The sequence below is a fragment of the Hibiscus syriacus genome, unplaced genomic scaffold (genome assembly GCF_006381635.1).
Source record: "Hibiscus syriacus cultivar Baekdansim isolate YM2019G1 unplaced genomic scaffold, ASM638163v2 tig00018629_pilon, whole genome shotgun sequence".
Lineage (NCBI taxonomy): Eukaryota > Viridiplantae > Streptophyta > Magnoliopsida > Malvales > Malvaceae > Hibiscus > Hibiscus syriacus.
The window spans coordinates 32,459-49,690 of NW_024062443.1; the positions used below are offsets into that span (position 1 = coordinate 32,459).

Here is a 17,232-nt window from a genome sequence, read left to right on the forward strand (position 1 = left end):
TGTTTTTGTTATTTAACTTTTTAGGGTTAGATTTGATATCGTCACTACTTATTAAAATGATTCTCAATTGTTATCTCTATGATCATTCCTATTTTGGACCCTTGAACTGGATTTGGATATGTAGCAAACGTTCGTAGATAGTTGTCTCAGATTTGTGTTTATCGGTGGTCTTTCAGTAGTTAAGTCTCGTGTTGTGGTTCGTTTGTCATAGTAGTCAGATCTGTTCATATCTACCTATTATTCGAGCTTTTTAGATACATTTTTACCTTTTTCATTATATGATCATTATATGATCTTAAGTGACTAGTGTATTGTGTTAATGGTTATGAGAAAATACCCTAATTATGTGATTAGTTTACGAATCTAATTGTCGTTGCTTTTATTTAAAAAAAATCATATTTGGGTATATGTGATTTTCTAATATGAGCTAATCAAATTTAACTAATTTTTAAATATTAACTATTAACTGTTATTAGATAAAATATTTTATTTTATCAAACATACTGAAAAATATTTTCTATTCATTTTTTATTTTTTTCTTTCATCTATTTAATTAGAGATGAACCGATAATTTCGATTTATTATGTAGGCAGAAAATCAATGACAAAGCATTTTTTAAATTAAAAAACTGAATCTCTATTACAAGTTATATAAAAATAAGTTATGAATAATGACATGCTATATCAACTTATCAAAATACAAAATCAAATGATGCATGACACAATTTTTTAATTTTTAAGTTAAATTATTAACAATATTATCATTTATATGTTTTATTAAATATAATATAAGATTTTCATGTACTAAGGTTCACGTTCGAATTCGAGTTCGAGCTTGAGCTGAGCTCGAGTTTAAGTTTCAATCGAGCTAAGTCTGAGAATGTTTCGAGTTCAAGTCTTTCGAGCTCGAGCTTGAAAATTTAAAGCTCGAGAGCTTTCGAGTCGAGCTTCGATTTTTTATTTTGAGTTCGAATCGAGATTTAATTTTTGATTTCGAGTTAATTGATGTTGGTTAGGTGACAATTAAATGTCTTTTTTAACCTTTAATTTTTTATTGATTTCTTCCTTCCTATATATGTGGCTTGGAACTGATGTTGCAGCCAAGCAATTTACTATCACTTGCAGACAGTGAAAGCTATTGGAGTTGTTTGCAATCATGAAATCTTCCCTTGCATTCTTCGCTTTACTTTGCCTTGTTTTGGTACATTTTATTCTCATTCTTTTCATTTTCATCCCTTTAGGCGTTTGCTTGAAGATCAAGTTAATCAATTTGAATATATCATCATTTTACTAATTTTTTTGCTTATGACAATGGGAATGTAAATTTGCAGACAAAAAGATTGGCAGAGCTCATGATTAAGAATCTCTCGTTGTTTTTCTAATGTTTGCCTGTTGGTCACATCTCGGTGTTTGAATGTTATGCAGTTTGCAGAAACTATTGATGCAAGAAAAGCACCGGAAGAAGAGAGTAATGACGAAATGAAGGAGAAGACCATGCCCGAAGCTGCTAAGTCTTTTCTCAAGGATTTCGACCCAAATCGTCCTCAGTATAATTACCTGTCGCAGGAGGCCATGAAAAAAGCTTTTCTCAAGGATTTCGACCCCAACCGTCCTCAATACAATTATCTGTCTCAGGAGGCCATGAAGAACGCCTTCCTTAAGGATTTTGACTCTAACCGTCCTCAATACAATTATCTGTCTCAGGAGGCAATGAAGAATGCATTCCTCAAGGATTTCGACCCCAACCGTCCTCAGTACAATTACTTGTCTCAGGAGGCCATGAAGAACGCTTTTCTCAAGGACTTCGACCCCAACCGTCCTCAGTACAATTACTTGTCTCAGGAGGCCATGAAGAACGCTTTCCTCAAGGATTTCGACCCCAACCGTCCTCAGTACAATTACTTGTCTCAGGAGGCCATGAAGAACGCTTTCCTCAAGGATTTTGACCCCAACCGTCCCCAGTACAATTACCTGTCTCAGGAGGCCATGAAAAACGCTTTCCTTAAGGACTTTGACCCCAACCGTCCCCAGTACAATTACCTGTCCCAGGAGGCCATGAAGAACTCTTTTCTCAAGGACTTCGACCCCAACCGTCCCCAGTACAATTACCTGTCCCAGGAGGCCATGAAGAACTCTTTTCTCAAGGACTTCGACCCCAACCGTCCCCAGTACAATTACCTGTCCCAGGAGGCCATGAAGAACTCTTTTCTCAAGGACTTCGACCCCAACCGTCCCCAGTACAATTACCTGTCCCAGGAGGCCATGAAGAACTCTTTTCTCAAGGACTTTGACGCCAACCGTCCCCAGTACAATTACCTGTCCCAGGAAGCCATGAAGAACTCTTTTCTCAAGGACTTTGACGCCAACCGTCCCCAGTACAATTACCTGTCCCAGGAAGCCATGAAGAACTCTTTTCTCAAGGACTTTGACGCCAACCGTCCTCAGTACAATTACTTGTCCCAGGAGGCCATGAAAAACGCTTTTCTCAATGATTTCAACCCCAACCGTCCTCAATACAATTATCTATCCCAAGAGGCCATGAACTCTTTGAAGAAAAAAGACGAGTCTCAAGATGCCAAAAACAAAGACGATAAGCCTCAAGAAACTAAAACATCTTTTGTCATGGATTTGGCCAAAACCATAATCTAAAAGGACATGCTCAAGTAGCTGCTTTGTCGGACGTTAACATGTAGATTCAGCTTCAAGAAGCTTTTGTTCGTTAGAATAAAAGATATCATTAGATATCAATGAATAAAGTAGCGAGCTTTGTAAGTTGAATCTTGTGTATTTTAATGAACTAGTTTGTGATATATCCTTTTAGGGTGCTTCCACTTATAATAAGGAAACATCCATTATTTCTAAATAACGCCTCTTGCCATAATTCTCAAATCTCTAAATCTCATATACAACTATTGAATCAACCACCATCGGTTATTCCATCTGTTTCAGACTCCCATCAGTCGATCGCCCCCTTGCCGTTGCAGGTCGTCATTCAAAATGGAATAATCGCAACACTAAGTCACTAACCAAAACAAAATTGAGACTACATTGTCACCCAAACCAAAATTGAGTCACTCAAACCTTCGTTCGTTTCTTGATCTCTGACCGTTTAATGAGATTTAAAGATTTGAGATTTTTTTTGTAGAAATGATAAAATTTAGGATTTTTATTAACAATATGAAATTAGTTTTTGTTTTTGTTTTTTAAAGATTAAAATCAGAAATCAGTGTCAAGCAATTATTGATTGACAATTTTTGAACGTTACGAGATGACCTTAAAAAAATAGAAATCTTAAATGATAATAGAATAAACATTAGACACCATGCTTTAACTAAACGAATATAGCACAGTTTTAGACACTTCAACAAACAAGAAGTATAGTTTGTGTTTTTTCTTAATTAAGACAAGTAAGCCCCAAAAACATGACAATTAGTTCCAAACCAAAGGATAATATTATTTTTCATTTTATTCCAATTACACGCAGATTTTCATTAGGGTAAATTACATCAGATACCACTGAATTTTAGGTGTTGTATTGTTTATATCACTGGATATTCAATTTTGTCAATTATAACATTGAACTTTGATTTTTGTTTCATTTATACCTCTAAACTGTTAAATCATTAACGACACGATGACGTGACTGACGACTGACGACGTAGACACCTGAACAAAATGACGTCTTGATCCGACTATTAACGATTTAACGACCCATTAGTATAATTGAAACGAAAATTAAAGTCCAGTGCTATGACTGTTAAAATTGAAAATTCAATTATATAAACGATACAATAGATAAAGTTTGATGGTATATGATGTAGTTTATCGTTTTTATTATTCACAGGAAACCACGACAAGATCGTACGCAGGGAAGAAGAGGCAAACTTCGGATTCCCCTGGCTTAGGCCCCAAAAGGAGTGCTTTATTCTTAACACTCCATGGGGAGGAATCTGTCAAAATATTTCTTAAAAACAAATTTAATTTTTAATCAAGTGTGATTTAAAAAATATCGTTTTGATTAATTTGGTGTTTCCTTTTAAAATTAAAAAAATGGTTTGAGGAGTCCTTACCAATATTCGATTAGAGTGTGATTAAGCACCCAAAATTATTGTTATTTTAATAAATTTAATTTTAATTTTATCAAAACGATGTTTTTAGGTCTACGTTCCAAAAAAATGAGTTCGAGAGTCGATTATGCATGGGGAAGGGTTAGCACACCCACATCGTCCTAAATTGATATCGAGTTGATTAATTAATTGTCTTTGCAATAAAATTTACAAGTTCAGATTTTATTTAATTTAGGATCCCTTTAAACAACACATTTGAGTTTTAGGATGAAAAACAATAATATTTAATTATTTCCTATCGAGAAGAAAAGATCTCTCATACCTTAAAGCAGTTAGTTCTCACTCTAATCAAAATAAAGAAATATTACTATTTCATTCTAAAATTCATTATTAATTCGAACGCATGCATGAACACGAATAAAATAAAACAAATAAAATTAAAAAATATCAATCCTTTTAGAAAGAAGAAGGATGTTCGATTATTTAAAGACATCGAGATCAAACCTTTTATAAGTTCTAACAATCTTTTCCCAACGAATTTAAATAGACGAACATTTCTTTCTCTCGCCCCCAAATTTTAAGTGTAATCAGATTTTTAGGTTTCACTTAATGTGATATAATTTCATTTTAAAATTATCGAAAGTGACTTTCTTATACGTTAAGACATTCTCTTCATAACGACCTTAAAATGAAAGGGTATTACTCTTAATCCAATTATTTGAAAAGATGAAATTATGCTCATGAGGAAATCATACACGTTATGCAAAAATGATGTCATGTAACTAAGCATTCATACGAACCTACTCATTCTAAAAGCACTTATAAAACCTGTACTAATTTAATTAACAAAGGATCCATTATTCATACATGTACCATACTTTGGTAAATAAACGAAAAACATGCCAATTTCACACAAGCATATCACGTATTTAACATATATGTGCTAGCATGATGACATAATTTATAAAGGAAACAAGGGATTATAACATTGCATTCACATGACCAAGCATACATGTCTATGTACATACATATACATTTTAGAAAACAGTAAGTATACATGTTAGAGTAAAACACGTGTAAAAAACAATTGAGTTTAAATAAAAAAAGGACACTTGAATATTTAGTCAACAATAATAAATAAAAAAAGAATTAAGGATACCTCCAAATAATAAATAATTAAGGGTATGAGCTGTAACCATCTCACACAATTAACTAATTAAATCTATGCTCCAAATCCATGATTTAATATGTATACGAGCCTAAATTTATGGGTTATGATGGGGGAGATAAATCAATGATAAAAAGATTACATATTCCAAAAGCAAACAACATAAAGTCAAATAAATTAATGATAATAAGTTAACCGATGGAAAGAAATAAATAATTGTCATGTCAAAATAATTTTTTTTCATTTAATAAATAAAATAAATATGTTGTAAAGAAAAGTAAGAATCGATCCTCAGGGACTTAGAAAATTTCAAATTTCTGTTTGAATTGCTTATATCAGGCTATAAGTAGTAAAAAGGGGTTTAGGTAAAGATGATTAAATAATAAAAAGCGATTTAAAGAAAATAAAAATTGAAGGTTGAAAATGAATATGGTAAAAACAACCTTAAACCTTGCTTTGACTTAATTTCCTTCGGATCATCGAATTAGATTTTCCCTTCGAAGATTCACGTTTGTTACTTTGTCTACAACGACAATCCTCGTGACTCTTCTTTGTATACCGAATACCCAAGTCAATCTTTGATTCCGGCCTATAATTTCCTTTGGATCATCGAATTAGATTTTTCCTTCGGGATTCACGTTGGTAAGTGTCAATGATATGTACAATTGGATACATATTTTGTTAGAGATTTCAATTTGGATAGGCCTATAATTTCTTTATTTTATCTCGTGAAAAAAAGATGATAGAAAGATGGAAAATGTAGGACAAGAGTCTATTATAAATCTAGTTTTTGTCTACCATCCAAAGAAAGACGGTAAGTGTCAATAGCATGTACATTTGGATACATATTTTGTTACGGATTTCAATTTGGATAGGCCATAATTTTTTTTTGTTAACTTTCATGTTCAGCATGAAGACCATGTCCAGCAGAAGTAATCGTTTAATACGTGCCAATAAAATTCTGGGCTTTCAAGGAAGAATCTTATGTTTTCATAATAATATTTGTCTTGTGTTTATAATAGGTGTGTTCGGTGTGTTTTACTTGTAAAGAGAAATCCTTTATGTTCTAATAAATGTGTGAGATATGTGTGCTCCTATTTATAATCCTCAAAAATCCATTAAGTTCTAATATTTGTTTGGCTTAAAATATACTTTAGTCCTTTTAGTTTAAAGAAATTCTCACTTTGATCATTTAACCATTTTTTAAATTTGTTTAGCCCCTCGACTTTCATTCGTCTACATCATTGGTCCTTTGAAATATTTCGTTCTGAAAATATTGACCTGGCATAGCCATCTTTTAAAAAGTTAAAAAAAATTAAAATTCAAAAAAAATCATGAAGAACTAAAAATAGATCAATCTCTAGGTTTATTGCATTATAAAGTCATGAAATCTTTCCTTCCTTTCTTTGCATTTCTATCACTTTTCCTGGTAAGCTGATGTTGCAAAGTTAATATAGTTAATTATTAGGGTTTTAAACTGCAATTCGGTCGTGTTTTTAGTTAGGTTACGTTTATTACTACTGTGGACATAACAAATGCTATTATGGTCATTATGAGTGTATTTATCATGTAATAATAATAATTTCGGACGACATCATTACGATATTAAGCTCTGCCAAAGATATTAAAACCATTCAATCCCAATAATTAAGTGTTATATGTATTGTTAACAACTTGGATGGTTAATTTTACATATATTTTATATGGATGCAGTTTGCAGACACCATTGCAGCAGCTAGGAAAGATCAACCTATGCCCAAAGCACTAGAGGAGCTTGTTCGAGTCGAGGCAGCCGCCACCTGCTCCGACGGCAAAACTAAATGCAATACACCTGCAAGCATTGAGCTCAAGGAAGAGAAGATTATTGTTGAGGATTTCGATCGAACAATTAGGCCTAAAGGAGATGAAAAGAAGTCCACATTCTTAGGTGATTTCGAACCATGGCCCCGGTGATACCGCTTACGGAGATGATTCTAATCTAAAAGGAGATAAAAAATCATTCACCGGTGATTTTGAATCGGAGCCAACCGCCAAGTTTTACAAGAACTGATTGAAGTGAAACAAAATCATCGGCTTAACAAGTTTTTGAAGGCAGTGTTGATTGTCTGAAGTGAAGCTTGACAAGTTTTCGGAGGTTGTATGTCTGTTTAATATTTTGGAAGTTGATCTTGTTCAAATTGTCGGAAAGTAAATCTTATTGTATGAATATGTTTATGGAGACGTTTATTCTGTAACCTTGATTACATTTATGTGCTCTTTTCCCTTTCTTGTATTACATTTTTATTTTAATAGAAGTCACTCATTGCTGAGCGGTGAAAAAAAAAACCGTCGGCTTAAATATTTCTAATGTCACTCTAGTATATGAGTGTCTGTCAGATAAACTCTTCTTTCTGTTGGTTAGAAAGATCTGTCGGAATTAACTCATCGGTGTGTTTTACATAAAACACATCAAATGAGAAATCAAATAAAAGTATTATTGATATATGATGCTTTTGTGTACCAATTTCTTTTAGGTTAAATTACGTGTTTAGTACCTAAATTATTAGTTTTAGTATGTTTTAATACCTAAACTTTTAATATTTTCAAAATCATATGTAACATTTAGTTTTTGTTTTGTCTCGACACCTTGAATCCGAATCCGACCTCCATTTTTTCGGAACTTGCTCCGAAGTCCACGAATCGAAGATTGAAACTGAGGAAGCTAAAACGTTTCAGTCGAGATTCATGGATTTTGGGATATTTTCTAGTGAAACAACCACCAGATTCGAACTCGGGGGTTGAGACGAACTGACCCATTAATTTTGGGATTGAATGGCCACCATCAACGATGATCGATGGTGGCCAGAAGGAAAAATGATGTCGTGGCAGGTGGCGTCAATGGGGAGGAAGAAGAGGATTTGAAACAATGTCGTTTTGGTGTAAATTTGAGTTTTTCAAAACGAAGTTGTTTTGATGCTTGTGCCATGTCATAACACCGTTAAAAAGTTAACAGCAGAGTGAGCAAAATGATTCAATCTGTAAAGTTCAGTGAGCAAAATAGAAAAATTGAAAGTACGATGAGTAAAATAGGAGAGAGAGAGAGTAAAGTTTAGTGAGTAACGATGTAATTTACCCTTAATTTAATTACTTAACTTTCAAATTACTCTTAATTTAATTACTCTAGCTTTCAAATTTATTTTTATTTTTAATTATATATTAATAAAATAATAAAAAAATGTCATGTCACAAAAATTATTAATAAAATAGATTAAAGCGATTAAAATATGAGCAATTTGAAAGTTAAATAGTCAAATTAAAAAAAATATTAAACTTTAATATCAAAATAGGAGTGAGAAAATAGTTGATGAATGAATGATGTAATTTACCAATAAAAAAACAGTGCGGTTAAGTTTTTAACGGTGATGTACTAAAATGAAATAAAAACTAAATGTTTGGCATTATTTTGAAAAAAATAAAAATTAAGATACTAAAACAAGCCAAAACGATAATTAAGGTACTAATCATGTAATTTATTCTTTCTTTTATCGTAAAAGAAGTGAGTTTTTCACTTACAAATATCAGTTTAAGGGATAAAGTATAATTGAAAATAAAAGTTAGAGATTAAAATCAAAATAAATCAAAACTAAAAAATTTAACCGGATTAAGGGATGTTCGGGGATAATATTGTACCACTAAAAGACATCTTTGTTCTTAAATTTTTAATATTTTGAAATATTAAAAATTTATTAAATTATTAAATTATTTTGAATTATGATAATTTTATAAAAAATATAAATTTTGATAATTAAAGTTATTATTATATTATCATATTACCATTTTCGTTAAATCAACTCTCAACGAATAATCAAAACAAAACTAAAATGTATGTTATGCATATAGAAATAAGAGAACGTTAAAGAATTAAATAGTTAATTTACCCTATTTTTTTTATAAAGGTTTATTATTCAAGACAACATCAAGTCTCGCAACAAAGACAAGTAGTACAGGTTCAAGTGTCCGGAACAAGAACAAAGTTGTCCGCCGGGAAGAAATGGCAGACAGGAAGTGTCCCAGGTTCGATCCCCAGCACGCGAAAAGACACATGGTTCCGATTCCACTGCGAAGTATCCATGTGACAAACGGCAACCGCCGTCACCCGATCTCCGTTCTCACCACCCAACGACACCTTAAAAACCCTGTTCTCCGTCACCTGGCTATGGCAATACAACACGGAATAAGGGTAGGGCTTGGTGTGACACGACACAATCGCCGGAGCCGGTATCTCTTCCGGCGTTTCCAACACGGTATAGTTTTGGAAAAGTGTGTCCGACTCAGTACGATGTTCCGTCGCGACGATCTTGAAACCGACATCGGGTCCGAAGACGCTGCTCGCGAAATCGAGCATCGATTCTAAAGACGTAGCACAGTATTTGACCTCCCCTTTGATGGACTCTGTCTCGCATTCTTGGAGCGTATTTTCCATCGCTTTGGCCTGGGGAGAGTCCTCCGAGAAAGCGAAGAACCGAAGCAGATTAGGGAGCTCTTCTGATGAGAAAGCTATGGATTCAGCTTCGTCTCTCGGCAAAAGGCGAGGAGAACCGGAAGAATCTTTCTTACGAAAATATATCGGAATCGAGTTCCCGACTTTAAGATGTTTCAAGGTGAAAAACACCATGGATGATTGATCCATGTGGTCCATGCGAGGTGATGGATCATTATCCACGACTTGTTCTAAGCCTTGAACCATGACAAGTAGGAGGAAGACAAGATGAAGATGAAAGCTGAAACATGCATATTCATATTTCATGCTCATTATTGTAATGTACAGATTTATTCGACTTTAAGCTATTATCTCTTTTCCCTTTATAAAGAGGAAAGAAAGATTAATACAATACACAAAATCAGTATCGATATTGCCGTCGTTCTTTAAAATTTTTAAATTATAATATAATTTTAAATTTTTTAATATTTTTTATTAACATAAAATTCCCTATCAACGTATACCTACTTCATAAATCATGACACTAAACAATTTTAGAAAGTGACATCAATATAAAGAGGTTAATGATTAAGTATAGTGCATGCTTCTATACCATATTAAATTTAAGTTGGACCACAATGTTTCAATTCAGACAGGGAAAAAACATGTAAAACAAATATCCGCCAATTCCCATTTCTTTGTAGTGTTGGATTTGGTAACATAGTAATTCATGGGTAAATTATGCGTTTTATATAAATTATCGGTTTTGATCCATTTTAATACTTAAACTTTTAATTTTTTCAAATCATACATAAAATTTAGTTTTTGTTTCATTTTAATATTCGTCGCTAAAAATTTTACTTTTTGTGTCACTTTATTAGATCGTTTAAAATTTAACGTTAAGTTTTTAAAAAATTGAAAGTTTAGGTACTAAAACGGACCAAAACTGATAGTTTAGGTACTAAACATGTTAAGTTTTTTAACGGCGGATACTAAAATGAAATGAAAACCAAATGTAAGGTATAATTTTGAAAAGATTAAAAGTTTAGATACTAAAACTGATAGTTCATGTATTAAATGCATAATTTACCCTTAATTCATTAATAAATCAGTTGATTATGACACTGATTTGATGACATATAAAATCTTAACTAATATTATATTTAGAGACAAGCATATTGAATTAGAATTTCTATTTTTGGGAATATGTCGGCATAAAAGCCATAAGATCTGCAAAGCTCATTCACTGTCGGCAATTATATTTCAAGACTACTTTAAATATTTCGATTGCAAGCCTAGTATATTATTCAGATTGTATTCTGTTAAGGGTAAATTATATGTAGGGATGACAAATGGGTACAGTTTCGTGGATTCCGTACCACATTCGTTCCAATTGAAGCGAGGATGGGTATAATTTTAGCGGGTAGTGGGCGGGTGTGGATTTATAAAGTGGTACCCGTCGTGGGTGGTGGGCGGGTAATGAGTTTGAGACATTACCCATCCCGCAGCCGCCCGCCCCACATCCGCCCACCTAGCTAAATATCTATTAAATTTTGGACCATTATGAATTTAGGTGTAATTTTAGAGACTAATTTATAAATTTTAATATTGTATAATATATAACATATAATTTATCCAAATATTAAGGATATTTAGTCTTTAATCTGGTCTTTAATTAGAGAAATATTCGGCTCTTTGATTAAACCCATAATCCCACTAACCACGTCACTTTCCATGTTCTTTAGCCCATGCTGCCCATTCAAACACAAATTTGCCGTACTATAAGCATTAACATCAAAAGTAGCAGTTTCCATGTTCTTTAGCCCCTCAAAACTCATATTAGGCGCACTATGAGCATTAACATCGAAAGCAACACAACAATCCAGCTCTGCGACTACATGCTCCCTACAATCTGTCTCCATAACATTCGTAGAGCTACTCCTCTGACAAATTGAAGCATGCGCTGCTACCCCACCACGAACTGTCTGAGAACCAACTCCAACATCCCATTAGTTTGCTGTCAGGCGGGTCTAGATGGGTATGTCGCTAGTGGGTAGTGGGTGTGGGGATGGATTTGAAAATGTACCCGCGTGGGCGGGTGTGGATTTGAAAATTTGTACCCATCATGGGTGGTGGGCGGGTGGTGGATTGAAAAATATTAGGTGGGTATGGGGATGGGGGAGGGGGTATCCGCACCCGACCCGCCCGTTTGCCATCCCTAATTATATGATTAATATCTAAACTATTAGTTTTGGTATGTTTTAATACTTAAATTTCTATTTTTAAATCATACCTAAATTTTAGTTTTTGTTTCATTTTAGTATTCCGTTCAAAATTTAACATTAAATTTAAAAAAATGAAAGTTTAGGTACTAAAATGGATTAAAACTAATAGTTTAGGTACTAAACATGTTAAGTTTTTAATGAAAGTGTACTAAAATGAAACAAAAATTAAACGTTAGGTATGATTTAGAAAAAAAAATATTAAAATTTAGATACTATAACGGACTGAAATGGATAGTTTATGTATTAAATACATAGTGTACCTTGTGTTTTATAATTATAATTATTGTTAGAGTTTATTCGAATTTTACATTTTTATTTGTGGCAAGATGTATACTCGTTTTATAATTATAATTAGGGTAAATTACACGCTTACTCACTAAATTTTACTCTCTCTTATTTCACTTACCGTACTTTCATTTTTTTTCCAATTTGCTCACTAAACTTTAGACATTGAACTTTTTTGGCCACTCGACCGTTTACTAAGTAGCGGGGTGCTCACATGGCTTATTTTAATAATAAAACATGCCATATGTTTACTCACTAAACTTTACTCTCTCTCTTATTTCACTCACTTTATTTTTAATTTTTTCAATTTTAATTTAACGGCATTAGAAACTTAACGGTCGAGTGACCAAAAAAAGTTCAATGTCTAAAGTTCATTAAGCAAATTGAAAAAATTGAAAGTACAGTGAGTGAAATAGGAGAGAGAGTAAAGTTCAATGAGTAAGCGTGTAATTTACTCTTATAATTATTGATATATATTTCTTCTATTATATGTCAAATACAAGGGGAAAACTTAGTTTGGATAATATTTTTATTAGGAATTGTTTTTGTAATCAAATAATTATTTATATATATATAAATAATAAGAATTAGGGTTAATATTAAACCGTTAAAGTGAATATTTCATTAACCTTAGCCGTTCTCTTCCCCTCTTTTCCCTCTTTTTTTAATTACAGTTTGCGTCATTTTCTATTGATCAAATCAACTTATTCTTCTTTGATTTTCTTTAGCCACCGACAACACCAGTTTTGATATTGATTGTCGACTATCGGTTATCTTTTCTTTTTGTTTCCTTTTTTAGTTTTCTAATAAGAATAATTATATCTTCGCGACACGTTTATCTCTACTTTTGTGGCATATTTTTCTTTTTTCTCATGGTTTGATTTTGTAACACTCCAAAATTCGGGCTAGTAGTTTCGGGTTTACCCGAGAGGTAAATGGGCCCTCATGATTTAAGTCGTTAGGTTTAATTGGGTTTGATTTGGGCCCAATTAGACACAAAAAGGGGATTTTTGAATATGAGACAAAATACCAAGGATTAAAAGTACAATTATACCATTGATGGAAATTGAAGTTAAAATTTAGGGTTTTAAATCAAACTTGGACATGGGTTTCTCCCATTTCCTCTCTATCTTCTTATATTCTCTTTTTCATTCATTCCATCTCCAAGTTCCATAGCAAGGTAAGATCTTGAGCTTTTTTATACTTCATTATTATCCTATTAAACCCCCACCAACCTCATTTTGAAGATTCAAGCTTTGGATTTTATTTTATTTTTTCAAAAAAAGAGTGGTTTTTATCATCCAGGCCTTGAGGAGAGTGATTTCTAGCTAAAGGAGCTCTATTTTGGGATTTAATCATCAAGGTAGTGCATTTCTAATCATTCAGAGTATTAAGCTTTCATATATTTCAAGTATTTGCTAAGATTTGTGTAGTTGAGCATATTAGGGTTTAAATTTGTTTTCAAGATTAAAAGACATTTTAGGTGTTATTAATGTGTATTATGACACTTAGGGACCCTAGTTAACTCTCTAAACCCTCAGTACATGATTTAGAATCAAACTATGACTTTTAAGATGATTTTAGAGTGATTTTTAGCCTAAAATAACCATTTCTAGGTTTGAATATCGATATTGGATAAATTGAGGTAAAAATTAGGGATTTTAACTAGGAGTATCGATACTGCCAATGGGAGTATCTATACTTAGGGTGACAATATCGATATTGAGGCCTCATTTTCGCAACAAAATACATTTTTGGTACCCATACTCATAGGGCTATTGATACTTGACTCCAGGGTATCGATAATGCAAGTAAATTATCGATACTACTCACTTTGGATGGTCAGATTTGACTCGTTTAAGGCCTGTAAGAGCTAAGTACTATCTGTAATATTAAGACTTAGTATGTGAGAGACATAAATGACCAAATATATCCAGAAACACTCGCAAGAGTGGGTTATATCAAGTGTAACCATATTAAGCATAATACGTCGAAGTATCTTCAATCGAAGGCGTATATAGATAGTTGGGACCGATGATCGTTACAGGAAACATCCGATAAGCAGTAAGATGATTATGTCAAATTTAGTGATAACGGAAAGTATGAGCTTTGAGAATGTCAGTGAACCCAGGAAGAGTAAGTCGCCCTTTCCAAATCAAGAGGTTCTTGAGGGAAGTATGATAAGGTCAAATAGAATACAACTACTCAAAAATGAACCCAAGCCAGATATCGAACTAGCCAGTTCCACAGATAATAAGTAAGCCTTCCCATAACATTCTAGATGAGAGGACAAACAAGATAACAATTAGTATAACGTTGACTTCACTTTAGTGAGTCCAGTTATGTTAAGGTATACCTAGGTTGTTTTAGTTGCCCTAGTGGGGTTACCAGTGCGTAGGGAACTTTAGGGGCTAACTAGGGTGCGAGGCCCGAACACTCGCGAGGAGTGGGTTAGCGATGTTAGTGTTGTAACACCCATAACCCATATAATTATACCTATACATATTATAGATGTTCCTCAAATTTTAAAAAAACATTTCCCATTCAAAAGTGATTTAAAATTTATTTTCTTAAATTGGTAAATGATATTATACAAATATCATTTCATATGAATTGTGTTTCGTTAAAACAAATTTAAGGCAAAAGATTTTTTTATGAATAGTGATGAACAATACTGTGAACAATAATGAACAGTGCCCGTGAACAGTAAACAATGTACCGATGCATTGCTACAGTAACGTGAACAGTGCATTGATGAACCAAAATGTCGAATTAAAATTATGTAGCGATGCACTGCTACAGTGCATTGATTCACTACTACAATACTGCTACAGTATTTTCAGCATTATACAAAACTCATAAAATTACCATTTTGTTTTCAAATTTGTTCAACAAATCAAATAAAACATTTATAATTACATACCACTAATAAATTCAACATTTCATCTTAGGATGTCTTACTGATATTAATATAAACTCCTTGATGCTCGATATCAACTTGAACTCTTTATTCCTCAACTGGATTTTTACCTACGCTTGAAAATCATCACACGCTAAGTATATACTTAGTGAGGCTATTATAACAATAGACAGTGCAACACAATTCATGCATGAATTTCCATGTCAAAATCAAATCAACATAATATAAAATAAAATCCATTTTTATTCACCACTATTGCCCACAATTCTCAATCTATAAGGAACCCGGTATAGGAGTCAAATATTGCACAAAAGTGCTGAGGTTGAGCATTGCTCACCTAATAATGCACCGTAGTGCTGAGGTCGGGTTTTACCCACCTGACTTGTACTATGTATCTTATTTGACATTATAGTACTACTTAAATTTGCAGCTGCCAGACTCTATGACATACCATTAATACCACTGAACCTCAATAACATATTTGAGCATATAGTCATCAATTAAATCATCCATGGAAACGTATAACCATGAATAAACATTAGGGCAGTTCATACCCAAAATAACATCCATATCAAATCTCATATTGATAAAACAAGGTCGACTTATCGCAAGTCTTCCATTTGATGTATAAAACATCTATGTACACGATGTATAAAACATCTATGTACTATATCATGCATGTATTGCACTCACATTGACACTTTATATAATCCACAATATGTATGCCTCACTACGATCCACAATATCTCTTTTATACTTGATTTGCTTCAATCACACTTAAATCAAAATCTGTATAAAATCACAAATTCATAACAATACTTATGCTAATATTGTACTAACATAAACACATCCCATAAAAATTCCATAATATACTTGGAACTCATTTTCTATCAAATCTTCAACACTTAATAATTCCTTTTTAACAATGGCATAAACTTTTCCAATTACATAAAATGGTTCTTCACCATTTTATCACTTAAATACATCATGATCGAATACTTTATCCTTTAAACTACATTTCCATGATTTTGCTCGATTTTGATTTGATTCAAGCATGAAATCAACTTTAAATCAACCTTTTAATATTTCTACAATCAAATCCCTAATCAACTTTCATCAGAACACAAAGTTCTCCAACTTATAATTTGGCCAAATTTTACATAAAAATCTCTAGAAAGATTTAACATGTTTTAACCACAAATCAAGCTTGAAAACGAATCTACAACCTCTAAATCATCAAGATTTATCATCAATTTCATGAATCCTATCATGAACATAAACCCTTAGATTTGGGATCTTTAAAATCCAACAAGATTAGAAAGGAATATTTGTACTAAATGATAGCGTTTTTTCGCGTATATCATTTTCCTATTTCACGGTATAACCCAAATTCCAAAGGAATTTACTCAAAAATGGAAAATAAAATATTTTTCCTTACCTCCAAGCTATCTCACGTCCTTTGCTGCTGGAAAAGAACACTTTGGCAAGATATTTTTTATTGATATCATGCTTATCATCCTTTAAAAATATATTTAATTCATTAACTTGAGAAAATACCAATATACCGTTAATATAACTTCATAATTACCATAAAACCTAGACACTTATCCTTATCATCATCCAAATCAGATAAATATCAGCCTTATCATCTTTCAATAGTCAAAGATGAACAAATTAGTTTTTCACTTTACCGTTTTGCCCTTGTAATTTCCAAAAATTACAATTCAGTCACTTTAATCAAGTAGTTCAAAATAAACATGGAATTAAACCATTAAATATTATTTTCCAACATTTTAAAAATGTGAAAATAATATTTTTATTTTCTTATTTTTGTGACCTATTTGTAATTTTTCCAAAATTACATTTTGGTCCCATAACTTTTCAAAGTTTATACTTTGGTCACCAAACTTTACCAAATTATAATTTGGTCACCAAATTAATTCATTATGGAATAAAATTCTTTTTGGGAAAGTTACCACTTAATTCCTTAAAATATTTTCCAATTTTTCTACTTTGACCATCAAACTTTCAAATTTTGCATTTTGGTCA

General features: G+C 32.4%; 3 protein-coding genes across 3 annotated transcripts in view; 2 read left to right on the forward strand and 1 right to left on the reverse strand.

Moving 5' to 3' along the window:
• The first annotated feature begins 1,136 nt into the window (after nucleotides 1-1,136).
• On the forward strand, nucleotides 1,137-2,809 carry LOC120209323. The gene is made up of 3 exons (XM_039208368.1): nucleotides 1,137-1,200; nucleotides 1,425-1,512; nucleotides 1,720-2,809. Exons 1-3 carry the CDS (start codon nucleotides 1,156-1,158, stop codon nucleotides 2,646-2,648), a joined length of 1,062 nt encoding a protein of 353 aa, XP_039064299.1. The 5' UTR covers nucleotides 1,137-1,155; the 3' UTR covers nucleotides 2,649-2,809.
• A 3,804-nt stretch (nucleotides 2,810-6,613) lies between these two features.
• The window catches only part of LOC120209324 (organ-specific protein S2-like), a 41,510-nt gene continuing 30,891 nt past the window's right edge, over nucleotides 6,614-17,232 (forward strand). The window contains exon 1 of the mRNA XM_039208370.1: nucleotides 6,614-6,663. Within this exon, the coding sequence (XP_039064301.1) occupies nucleotides 6,619-6,663 (45 nt within the window). The 5' untranslated portion in view covers nucleotides 6,614-6,618. The remainder of the gene's footprint in view (nucleotides 6,664-17,232) is intronic.
• On the reverse strand, nucleotides 9,156-10,079 carry LOC120209325 (BURP domain-containing protein BNM2A-like). The gene has a single exon (XM_039208373.1). The coding sequence runs from the start codon at nucleotides 10,024-10,026 to the stop codon at nucleotides 9,223-9,225; it is 804 nt and encodes a 267-aa protein (XP_039064304.1). The 5' UTR covers nucleotides 10,027-10,079; the 3' UTR covers nucleotides 9,156-9,222.